This window comes from Ursus americanus, chromosome 36, assembly GCF_024610735.1.
Source record: "Ursus americanus isolate L20-20 chromosome 36, mUrsAme1.1.p, whole genome shotgun sequence".
NCBI classification, from domain to species: Eukaryota; Metazoa; Chordata; class Mammalia; order Carnivora; family Ursidae; genus Ursus; species Ursus americanus.
Genome location: NC_142162.1, coordinates 27,066,844 through 27,079,528, shown reverse-complemented (window position 1 = coordinate 27,079,528; position 12,685 = coordinate 27,066,844). Strand labels below are relative to the sequence as shown.

At 47.8% G+C, this 12,685-nt stretch overlaps 1 protein-coding gene across 2 annotated transcripts in view; it reads left to right on the top strand.

Moving 5' to 3' along the window:
* FRMD5 (FERM domain containing 5) overlaps nt 1-12,685 on the top strand; it is a 303,422-nt gene that overhangs the window by 281,911 nt on the left and 8,826 nt on the right. Inside the window, exons 8-14 of one of the 2 annotated variants that reach the window (XM_087859249.1) lie at nt 3,277-3,365; nt 5,685-5,771; nt 6,363-6,426; nt 7,231-7,322; nt 9,926-10,000; nt 10,565-10,633; nt 11,554-11,660. In XM_087859249.1, coding sequence (XP_087715375.1) covers nt 3,277-3,365; nt 5,685-5,771; nt 6,363-6,426; nt 7,231-7,322; nt 9,926-10,000; nt 10,565-10,633; nt 11,554-11,660 — 583 coding nt within the window. The remainder of the gene's footprint in view (nt 1-3,276; nt 3,366-5,684; nt 5,772-6,362; nt 6,427-7,230; nt 7,323-9,925; nt 10,001-10,564; nt 10,634-11,553; nt 11,661-12,685) is intronic. The other variant, XM_045772273.2, reaches the window with a different exon arrangement.

Below are 12,685 nucleotides of genomic sequence, written 5' to 3'. Positions count from 1 at the left end.
CTTTGCAGGAGCCTTCATCCACAACTGTTGCATTGGAAGCAGTTTGGAGAATTGACCTCCTCATGTGAGAGACTGGATTGGGATTGCTGAGGGTGCTATTATTACTTATTGGAATGATGGTGTCTAATTGGGGTTTATTCCCAGCAACACCTGCCGTCACCCAGAGGCCAGCCCTGAGGTGTCTGGACGGTGTAGATGACAGTGCCAATGGAGAGCCCAGCCAGTGCTGCCCAGCTTGTGGGAGGACCTGCTCTTCCCTGTGCTCTGGCAGAGAGGCCTGTCACTGGAATGACTCTCACAGATCTCTGTCACAGCCTCTCTCCGTCCCCTTTTGCCCACTTCACTTTGACCCCAAATCCCCCTTCTCCATGGGCCTCTAACAGTGAATGACTTCTCCCTTTCTACCCCAACTTCCCACATCCTCATTTCCTAACTAGCAAAACAAATCCGTCAACATCAGGAAAAATAGTGAAATACTACATTTTTAAAAAAGATTTTTGTATTAAGCTCAACAAACTCATACTAACAACACAACCACTAGCATGTCCTGGGTGTCTACTAAGCACAACCTAAGAGGTAGATAATATTATCAACCCTAATTTCACAATGAGGAATCTGAAACATGGAGAAAGGATGGGGCCTAGCTGAGGTCACACAGGCAGTGAGTGGCAGAGCCAGAACGTGGGCCTGAGTGGTCTGACACGGGGCCCATGACACTATGGTCATGGTGCAGGCGCTCTTCTGTCCTGCTGTTGCCCATGGGGTCAAGGGTGCAAGAAGCAGAGGGAGGCCCTTCCCTGCCCAGCCCACTGCTTCCCTTCCCTACTCTTTACCCATTATTTCTAGCCACCCACAATCCTCTGCCGACCTGACCCTTCCTTTCCATCCTTCCACCTATCTTCTTTCTAGGCCTTTCCTCTCTCTCAGAGCACTGTAAAATGCCTTCCCCACCTTCGCTGCACCTGTGCCTTCCCCTCTTGTTTCTGTTTACGTTTGTACTCCCCCCTGGTCCCTCTGGCTCACCTCATTGTCTTACACATTCATCTGATAAATATTTCCTGCAGGCCTGTTCTGTGAGTACAGGTAAGGTAAGGTTTCCACCCTCAAGTTGCTGTCTTTCTGAACCTGCAGTTTCTGGACTTCCTCGGGTCCTGCCTGCACAGTGAGCGGAAGGCCTCCCGGTGCCCTCCATCTGAGGCAGGCTGCCCTCCCTCACCCATGTCTGCCAGGCATTCTCCCCCACAGAGGCCAAGCTGCTGGGTTAGCACTGGTGCCCCCACCAGGGACCAGGCTTTTGTGCAGTGTTGGCACTCAGGTATTAATAACCACCACTAAGCACTGATGACAGGCAGGAGGAAAATCAGCCCCGTGGCTTCACAGTATCTCCATTCAGGTTATTTTTAAACAGCTTTTTGCTGTTGCCCCTGGGTTGAAGGACACGGTGCTTGCAGCCAAGTGTCAGGACCACAAAAGACCCTCAGGAAAGGACAATAAAAACAATGCATTAATTGGAAATGTTTGCAAAACATACAGTTTATTCGCTAGGCGCAGATGCTCACACCTGTAACCCTTCTGTCCTGCTGTTGCCCACGGGGGCCCTTCCCTGCCCAGCCCACTGCTTCCCTTCCCTACTCTTTACCCATTATTTCTAACCACCCACAATCCTCTGCTGACCTGACCCTTCCTTTCCATCCTCCCACCTATTCTTCTTTCTAGGCCTTTCCTCTCTCTCAGAGCACTGTAAGATGCCTTCCCCCTCTCGTTTTTGTTCACATTTGTACTCTCCCCTGGCCCCTCTGGCCCTTGAAGACAAAACTGCATTTTTTCCTTGAGGCAAGGCTCACGAGGCCCTGCAGAGGCCCCACTGTTCTTACTCTTAGACTTAATCAAGCTGAAGATGTGTGCCAGGGAGGCAAACCCTGAAAGTGGGAGAGACTGGGAGAGCCTGACAGCCACAGCCCCCACCTGGATGCCTCACACTAAGTGCCTGACCCTGACCCCACGCACCATGTGAGCTATGGCTCAGACAGATGTCCTGCATCTACATTTGACCAGAATCCTGGTATAATCTTCTGGCCGCTCGAACACATACCCTGACGGAGCAGTCTCTCATTTGAGGCCCCTGTCACGAAGGAAGCTCCTCGGAGAGAGCACAGTCCATCAGCCTGCTTTCTGTGCCCCACCCCAGCCTGGCTCTCAGGGAGTTCATTGTCCCATGTGAGGGAACCATGACCTACCGCTTCTGCTGTACCTCCTCCCAGATTTGCTTAGCAGAACCTCAAGCCTGGTATTGACAAACTGATAGTGACCAGGGGCCAGGAGGCCTCTTTGATGGTTCAGGCACCGTAAGACTGATGGTGGCTATTCCATTTAGCTGGTTGCTTCTTATCTTTTCTTCAGCTAAACTTCGCGCAGAAGCGCAGTGTGCAGGGCCATCATAATAACTGCCATTCATTCTCTCTCTTTCTCTCTGATAACAGCTTTTTTGACATATAATTCACATATCATAAAAGTCGTCCTTTTAAAGTATGTAATTCAGTAGTTTAGTTTTAGTAACACAGTTCCGTACCTATTAGCTGTCACTCCCCATCTCCCCTTCCCCACAGCCCTGGCAACCAGTAATCTTTCGTCTCTATGGATTTCCCTATTCTGGACATTTCATATACATGGAATCATAGAACACGTGATCTTTTGTAACTGGCTTCTTTCACTCAGCATAATGTTTTCAAGGTTCGTCCATGTTATAGCGTATGTCACTACTTCATGCCTTTTTACTCCTGAGTAATATCGCACTAGATGATGTACCACACTTTACTCATTTGTCAGTTGATGCACATTTGGATTATTTCCGCCTTTTGAATGTTATGAATAATCCTGACATGAACCTTCATGTATAAGTTTCTGTGTTTTCAGTTTTCTTGGGTACCTAGGAGTGGAATGAACTGCTGGGTCATATAATAACTCTATGATTAACAATTTGAAGAACTTCCAAACTGCTTTCTGAAGTGACTGCACCATTCTACAATCCCACCAGCAATGTGGGAGGGTTTGCCATTCTTTGGATGTTCACAACAGCCTTCTAAGATTGGTTACAACTTATAGTTAAGGGCACCAAGGCTTAGGGAAGGCAAATAGCTTGCCTGTTATTTCCAAATGCTCTTCCCCCTGTGACCTACTGCCACGTATGAACCCTGTATCACCGATGAACAACAACATTTCTCACCCTTTCACCTCTATGCCTGCATCACCCTGATGAGAGGTCCTTCTGTGTTGCAGGATGTGTCAGGAAATGCTGCATTTCTGGCCTTCACTCCTTTCGGGTTCGTGGTTCTGCAAGGAAACAAGAGGGTCCACTTCATTAAATGGTGAGTATCTTCATTTCCAAAACAGGCTTTTTATACCTCACCAGCTGGGGAGGGCTCTGGTTCCCATGTCCTTTGTCTGTGATTGGGCAGTTATGGTTCTGAGCCCCCTCAAAGCCTTGCATCCATAATGATAACTGATCAAGGTAGTGGTCTCTTCCTAGGGATCCTATTCTTCCAAAGGGGTGTTCCTGAGAGCCAACAGCCTCTCCAGAGAGAGAAAGTGTATTGGGTTAATTTCTGGGTAAGATGAGAGACCCGTCGCTGGAGCCAATGTTAGGGAAGCAGAGCTGCTATGAGAACGGAGTCCTTGGGACTGTCCCCACTGAGAACCATAGCATCTGCATGGCTGCTTACTCCCTTACCCACTGGCCTAAGGAAGGAGGGGCTCACGCTTGGGGCAGATGTAAGTTATCCTGCAGCTTTGGCAAAACCCCCTCCTCAGGCCAACCCCCACTGTGGGCACTGCCTACACAAGCACAGGTGCTGCTCAGTCTCTCTCCTATCCCTCTTTAGGGCTCAGGTGTCTTCAGCCTCCAGGAGTCACATCCCCACCTATTTTCCCCTCTCCCTCCTCCCACTCCCATTTCTAGCAGGCAAGAGCCACTGCCTCAGCTGAAGCTACTCTGAACTACTTCCTCTCTCCCCTGTCAGTTTGGGGTCTGTTCTGGATGGTTCTGGGAGCTGATGCAGCACCGACTGCCTTACTGATGGACATTTGGCTCTCCTGGAGCCCCTTTTTCTGGCCTGCAAACATCTTTCAGCCTCATCAGAACATGTTGTATATTCTACTAAGCCCCTGTGATTTCTGTACCTTTTTGGCCTTAGTCTGCCAAGTCTAAGCTGACCAACTCCTCCCCTGGGCTTGGACAAATGGCTTACCTTGCCCAACAGAGTTCAGCTGGGGAAGCTTGCTCCTGTCTTGCTTCCTTTGCCTTCTCCAGAAGAGCTGATGGGAAATCTGAGGACAAAGCTGTTTCTTGGCGAGCTTTCTGCTGGGGGTGTGGCTGGGCCTCTCTCTTCTTGTGTCCTCTTCAGCTCCCCCACTGAGCTTGTGGACAAACACCACCTTTCCAACCCTATTGCTCTGTGCAGACTGGCAATATGATCATCAACCAGAGTGCTAATGAAACTGCCCCCCAGACATGACCAGCCAAGTGGCCAGGAAAATAGCCACTTCACAAGGCAGGATGCTGCACTGAGTAACCAGTACCCCAAAACACCTCTTTGCTAGACCTTCTGTAGTTGGCCCACTCATTGTGCTCTTTGGATGACAATGGTGAGGGTTTGGGGTTTCCTGTCCAACAGAGTACTTTTCAGAAAAAGACAATGAGTGGGATCAGGCCACTGCTCCCAGTGAGGAGCACTTGCTTTCCGGATATAACTGGGTTGTCTGATACTGCTTAGACGGCCCAGATCCTGGCCCATACTCTGACCAGGGTAGCTGTCTGAGGTCCCTGGGAGAGGGTACATGTAGCTAGAAACAAGTAGGACACACCTGTTACAGGGACCTGCAGTCCAAAGTATCCTTCCCCATCCAGAAGCCTTGATGCTCACCTGATTCTCCCCAGCACTTTTCATTCTTTGTCTTCTCTCACATCCCACTTCTTCAGAAAGTCTTTTTCACTGTGTCTCAAATTTAAAATAATAGATGTAAACCTAACCTCACTTCCAACAGAATGCTCCTTACTTTCCTATCTTGCGTGTATCTGTTTACATATTAATTAACTACTATTTATTGTATTCTGAAAGTGTATGAGAGAGACTGATTGACTGGGAGGGACTCAAACAAGGAATACCATGTGCTTGTGTTAGCTCAGAACTGGTAGTCAGAAATTGTGAGCTCTCATCCTGACCCAGCCATGATTTCTAGGAAACAAGTGACCTTCCTCTGTCCCCTCAATTTTGTCCGGTAGTAAATTAGGTACATGGTTCTCACTGCCTTTCTGCTACTTCCTAGGATATTGAGAAAATCTCCCTAGAAATTGTAAAGAGGAAGAAAGCCAAGTAGAGGCAGATAGGCATAGTCAGACCTCCTTGGGGGTCCCAGCTGGGTACTCCACCCCCAGTGAGATGGAAGGGCCTTCAGGATCCAAAGGACAGCTGTGTCAGGCAAATGGAAGAGAAATGAGGAGTGACCGACACGGAGGCCTAGTTCTCTGGCTCTCAGGGACATCCACCTAAGACTCCAGTCATTTTTCCATTTTGTAAATGTAACCAAGGCTGAGAGCAGTATGTGAAGGTGAGGTCTAAGCTGTGCCATGTACAGTAACCATGTCACTTCTTCTGATTTGTGTCTGTCCCGCGGGTGACGTACCCCAGTATCCTGTTTGCCTCTTTTACTGCAGCCATTCACTGGGCTGGTGGCTTCAAGGATTTTTCTACAAAAACCCCTAAGCCCCTTTCCTGGTCAGTACGCTGCATGACTGTTCCATGTAATCTGTTCTCTCTCTTTGGTATGTTGCCCCGCCCCCCTCCCTGAAATCGTTTGACATTTGTTTGCATTAAACTGCATTTTCCATCCAGTGGCACAGTCACCTGAAAGACTCAACTCCCTCAGAACCTGGTTGCATTGTTTTTCATTATTTGCTGTATCTTAAACTTTGGCCTCATCAGCTACCTGTGGCATCTTACATTTGACAGTCCCATCCAGATAATGCACCTGTATTATGAACCAAACCCTGAAATGGCCCGGGACCACTCAGCCTAGACTCACTTCCCATGCAAATGTTTCCCTTTTACAGCCACTGTTGATGAGCCCGAAATCCTCCTATCACCCTATTATTATAGTGTGATTGACCAGAAAACTGTGGATTGAACTGTTTCAGCAACTGTTCTCTAAGGCCACTGCGCTGCTGTCTTGTTTCAGTTCTAATTCTGGCTAAAATTGTGTCTGTGCCTGGAGCCCCTTCCAGTCAGGGTGGGCTGTGCATCTAACAAGACTTAGCTGTGAACAAGCAACCCACAACAAGGTGACAGGTGCTCTCTTTGTGCTTGTAGGAATGAGGTGACCAAGCTGAAATTTGAAGGAAAGACTTTTTATTTATACGTAAGTCAGAAAGAGGTGAGTGCTGGCTTCTTTCTCTTCAGGAGGGTTGGGGCACTGAGTGGTTCCTGAAGGCCAAGACAGAACCGAAGTGGTATATCCAGGTAGAAAGCTAAGCCACCTGAATGATAAGCCAATACCTGGAAGTGAGGGATGAAGAAATGGCTAGGCCCTGGAGCCCAGGACTTTCCTCAGGGATGCTGGTGGCACCCGGAGGCTCCACACCTCCAGGAAATGCAGACAATGCAAGATTCTTTTGCTTCTATATGAAAATTCCAAGAAGATAATGAACTTTTTTTTTTTTTAAGATTTTATTTATTTGACAGAGAAAGAGACAGCCAGCGAGAGAGGGAACACAAGCAGGGGGAGTGGGAGAGGAAGAAGCAGGCTCCCAGTAGAGCAGGGAGCCCGATGTGGGGCTCGATTCCAGGACCCTGGGATCAGGCCCTGAGCGGAAGGCAGATGCTTAACGACTGAGCCACCCAGGCGCCCCAAGATAATAAATTTTTAAAAAGAAGTAAAAAATTCTGGATGACAGTAGCACTTTCTCTGGTGAGGGCTGTCTTGCTTCAGTTTGTGCCAGCTGAGGCTTACTGTACTGGACCTGCCAGGTGTGAACTTACTCACTGAACTGAGCTCTGCCCCAGTGGGTCCTGCAGGCCTTCTCTTCCAACTAGCCAGCCACCAGGCAGCCCCTTCCCCTACCTGAAATCTCCTCTTGCAGTCCTGGGGAGCCCTCAGTCCAGGGGTCAATGTCCTGGCCTATTTCACCCTTTGCTTCTCCATCCACACTCAGCTGTTTCTATGTGGGATTTTTTGTAGGAAAAGAAAATTATTCTCACATATTTTGCTCCAACTCCAGAAGCCTGCAAGCACCTCTGGAAATGTGGAATCGAGAACCAAGCCTTCTACAAGTGAGTGGACACATGTGATGGGGACTATCTTTATCAGAGTCAAAGTCATAAAAGCTAGTTTTAGAGAAATGATGGGCAGGAAAATTTGAGAAACACTGAGAAAGGAGACATAAGATGACAAGGCTGGGCTTCCTTATAAAACTCAGACCCCTTTCTGGATGTCTGTACTCCCTGGAGGAACAGAGCTGAGGTCTAAGAATGTGTTTCCAGCAGAGATGTCCAAAGGGTCTACCTTGTGATGTCCTTGGACGGCTCCCAGTGGCAAAGCAATTAGGGGTCTTTTCAGGGCAAGGCCTGGGCCTAAAAAAGCCCCTGGGTACCTGACTTGAATCAAGCTGGCTCTGTGGAGCCATTCAGAGCCATAGGAGGTCCAGAATATGACAGCTCCATGAAGGAGCAGGAGCAGGCCAGAAAGGTCTCTAAGTCTTGGAGAGACTCTGGGCCTTGCTCCCCAGTGGGTGGCCTGGTGCTGAGCTGGGGCTGATGCCAGCCCTTCCTGATGTGTCACTGCCGGAGGTATTGTCAGTATCAGACCAAGTGCCCAGGGGCCTGAGAGGAGTAGCAAGAAGGGGGACAAGGACTTGTCCGTTACCAAAAAGCCAGCTTTGGGCCAAGAATTTTGGGCAAGAATTTTGATTACCACAGGATTTGTAAAGTATATGAGGCTTCTGTGCCGTTTTGATTAAGAAAGTGGTTATAAAGGCATTAGGGAACAAAGAAATAGCCCATTAAGAAACTGGGGTGATGCCAAATAAAGTATGTTTTACTAAAACCGTTGGTCTCATTTTAAAAATAGAATGCAGTGATTTATACTTTAATAAGCTGTATCTTAATCAAGACAACATAAGACAGTCTGTGGTATATTCCGCCTCTGACAGGCCATAGCTCTCCCTCCAGTAACCTCAAGGATCCTGAAGAGAGTAGAACTGCTCTGAGCTGGAGGGGTACCATCTCCTACCCAGTGAAAAGGCTCTGCTGCCTGTTGGCTGCTATGGGATGCTGCCTGAAGAGCTCGTCCTCCCCCTTCTAGGGCCACAGCCCCAGAGGCTGTTTCTTGGGCGGGCTTTCTGAATTGCTTAATAATTTCTATGCATTTGATATGAGAAGCAGGGATGAGCTGAATGGGCAGTCTGAATTATAACCTGAGCGGGCTTCTTTCATCTCGTGAAGAAGACACTCAGAAAAGACTTTTGCATGGTCAAATTTCCCTCCTGTGCAGTCCCTAGCTATCCAAGGAAAGCCAAGAAAACATGTCCACACCATTTCTGGAGACCTTCGTTCTTCTATTTGTGTCATGGGAACAGAACTGTGCTTCTGCATCTGTGACCAAACTCAGTTTCTGAGTCTTTCCATTAATAAATCCCCCCACCCAACTAGTCCTGCCAGCACCCCACTGGAAACTGAGGCTGTTTTTCACTTCTCCACTGATTACATAATATTCCTTATTAAGTGTTAAAAGCCTCTAGCCTGGGTCAGATCCCCAACTGTGCCAAGTCTTTGGCATCACCCTGAGCACCTTTCACGTGCAGATCCCTGGCCCTGCCATTGGCCTAGTGCTTTGAAGGGAGCCAGGTCAGACTCAAGGACATGCTTGGACAAGAAGACAAGGAGACTGAGAGCCTCACAGAACCCTGAGACAGGTGGGGATGGTATCTCCCAGGAACCTGCTATTCATGGATTTTGGGGACAGCTCCCTAAATACTGACTGCCTGCTCACGACAGAGGCTTCAGACCCAGATCGGTTCCTGTCTAGATCAGCATTCCAGGCACTTTAGAACATGTTGTAAGCGGAGTCAGGTCTTGGGAGGCTTCACTCTGGGTGGTTCTCCCCAGCTTCCTTTTCTAAGTGTGAGAGGGCCATTTGGGATCAGAGAAGTCACCTAAGAGGATATTTTACAGTGCCCATGGCCTCCACATCAGCTGTCTACAGCCTTCAAAGTGATGTTAATAGGCTTACTGGGTGAAGGGGAATGATTCCAAGTTCAAATAATGACGGAACTTATATTAAAGTTAAGCTAGTTTGTTCATTTCAGGACTTCTCAGAGTCTTTAATAGAACATACTTCATGACTCTCTAAGAGAGGGATGTAATAGGAAGGGCAGCCCGTACTCTCTTCTCCACCCACAATTACCCAGACACAGACATGTATCATCAAATCATAGGACTGGAAGGGACGCCTGAGGTCAAGTAGTCCCAGCTCCATCATTTTATAGATTGGAAGACCAAAGTTAAGAAAGGGAAGAAATTTGCCCCAGGTCACACTGCTAACAAGTGGTCTGAAATTTGATGAGTGGCATTCTATTATTCCACCAGACCACCATCCCTAACATTTAGTCTCAGTCCCCCTCGTGAACCCCATGAAGCACTCTTGGGGAACCTTCACTCTCCTGACATGAAAATGGGTTTCGACATGACTGTCCTCAGCACTAAGGTTCTGAGCAAGCTCTCAGGTCCTAAAGGAGAGTCAGAAACAAGCCGCGCTGTGAAGGGCCTTTTCCTGAAGAGTTTCCTCAAGCAGCCTTTGGAAGGAGCTGGGCACGCGCTGCCTTAGCCTGTGAGGCAGCTGCAGGCCATCTGTCACACTGGACTTTGCCTTGCTGCAGGCTGGAGAAGTCAAGCCAAGTCCGCACAGTGTCCAGCAGCAATTTATTCTTTAAAGGGAGCCGGTTCCGATACAGGTAAATAGTGACAGTAAGTAACTGTTATGGACCTATTTTCAGACCCTTCTCTGGAGAACAGTGGCTCAGTGGTCCTTATCCTTGAGAACAAAGAAACTGGGAACTTCCAAAAAGGCCTGAGGTTCCATCCAGTTCTGTCTCCTGTCCTTTTGCCTATTTCTTTTCTTCCCTGCCACAGTTTGTCTGCAGGGTTTAAATATGTTCTCCTTCTGCCCTCACAACAGCAGTGAAATAAGAACTGTAGCAGTGATTCTTTTCATGTCTGTCTCAAGATTTTTTTTTTTTTTTTTGGCAATATTTCTGGAACATGCTGGACAATGAGAAATCATTTCTAAATGAAAATGGAAAATCCCAAAGACTCGAGATAGCTCTCTAAGATAAGCTGTCAGGACATCTTAGAACTTAACCAGCAAGCAAGGCTTTCTCAGTGACCTAAATATTGGGAAGGGCTATGCCAAAGAGGCCATCTCCCAGTTCCTCTAAAGTATCTGAAGCCTTAGACAGGAGCCCAGTGCTAGAACACCATCTCATCCCTTGCTGCTTGTTTTATTATACTATTTATAGTGGCCGAGTTGCAAAGGAAGTAATGGAGTCAAGTGCGAAGATCAAACGGGAGCCACCAGAAATACACAGGTAGGCTGCCATGGACTTCCCCCCAAACCAGTTCCAGCTCAGATCCCAAAAGCTCCAAAAAGGCAGCAGTTTCAGTACTATGAAGATTCTGGACTCAGTGGCTCACAAAAGGGGAAGGAGAACATGGCAGGAAGGTGAAGAGATCCATCTGAGCTAAAGACATGGGGAACAGTCTGACCCTGGTATCCCTGAGCCTTGAGGGACCCCAAGGAAGGGCATAGTACCCAGTACCACATCCTGGGTACTTCTCTACTGTCCTCCCAAATCCTGAAAGTGGTCATGGGCCACGAAGGACTTGTCCAAAATCCAAGATTTCCTTAGTTCTGGAATCACTCCACTACAGAAAGCCAGGAACAACCCCCACAGCTCTATCACACTAGGTCTAAAATAGTTTTGAGATCCTTGCTTAATGTATAACTGTACATCATGTATACCTCCTAAACCTAGTAAGATCCAGAAAGAATACGATTGGCCAAGACAGCTAGGGTTCACCAACCAGCCTGATCTCTGGGAACGGGAGCATTACTACCACCTTCACATGGTACCCCCTGCCACCAGCAGTCTCTGTCAGAAGTCAGAGAGGCTGCCATATCAGTGGTCGGGCACATTTTCTGTACTACTGCTTATGCTGGAGCTCTACTCCCTGACAAACCTGCCCAGAGACCAGCGGTACCACTGCTGCACTAAAGCAAGGTCTGGGTGGGTCTAGGATATGAGGTGGTAGACAAGTGTGAAGCAGTGTCTCTGACTGGGCCAGGGACTAAAGGCAAAAAGCAGGTATTAAAGACTTTTTAAAAATAAATAAACAAAAGAAAACAAAACACAGCCAGGCAATTCTAGCAGCTACTTCTCAACTCTGAGTCCTGACCACATCTGTCTGTGCAATGAATTAACAAAGTTCTCTTTTTCTTTAACCTCAGAGCAGGGATGGTTCCCAGCCGCAGCTGTCCCTCCATAACCCATGGCCCAAGACTGAGCAGTGTTCCCAGGACCCGGAGAAGAGCTGTTCACATCTCCATCATGGAAGGTGAGCATAAGCTCTGGAGATGACAGTGGAAGTTCTTCTAAGTTTTGACTTGGACCAGCTCCTCTCAGGTACCTTGAAAAGAATTTGCACTAGAGACAGGAGCACATTTCTCCAATGGAAGAGAGAAGGTTTCATGCAGTGGTTGGGAACACCAGCTGGGTGTCAGGTGAAGGGTAATCCCACCCAGTCCTGCTGAAATGTAGTCTAAGAGGGGGTTTAAATCTGACAGTGTTGGGGCAGACCTTTGGGAGACTGTGTTATTGCATCTAACAGGTTCCATGCAGTTCTGAAATTGCTTTCCATCAAGAGGCTTTTCACTTATTTTTCAGATCAGACTAGTCTCCACAGTTTAAATGATCGGGGTAGCTGAGGCAGTTAACCAAGAAATGAAAACTCTTAGTTCTGAAGCATCCCAATAGCTGCTACCACCTTCTATTTCAGTGGGAAAAATATGTCCTCTTGCTATCTGAATTTTTTAACATGATCTTTCGAATTCTAACATGCCCCACCTCTCTCTATCCTACCCTCCTTTTAGAGGAGGTGAGTCTTGGGGGAAGAGACAAAGTCTGTGAATCTTCACTGAACTAGATACTGCAGTAGCTGTGCCTGATACCTCTCCACTCCCTGGGTGTTTAATACTGTTAGGAGACTCCTGGAATATTTCCCTCATTGTCACTGACTCAGCTGCCCCACAGGCTAGATACAGGTATAAAGTTGAATGCTTTCATTCCCAAAGTTGTTTTTGTAAGACCTCAGAAGATCTCAAGCAGCAGCAAACAGCAGCAGGTTTCCTTCAAACCTGTCCTGGAAGGTGGGGAGGGAAGACTCTGCCCTTTCTGTGGGAATGCTGATTAATGAAAATAAAGAACTACTTAGGTTAGGAAGGACATCACTCTGCTGCTCCCCTGTGAGAATCATGGGTTTGTGGTTAGGATTCTATGTGTCACTGACTTTGCATTATCTAAGTCTGGTATATAGCTACAGTCTAGGCGTTGAAAACCCTGGCCAGGCAACCATATGAAGTG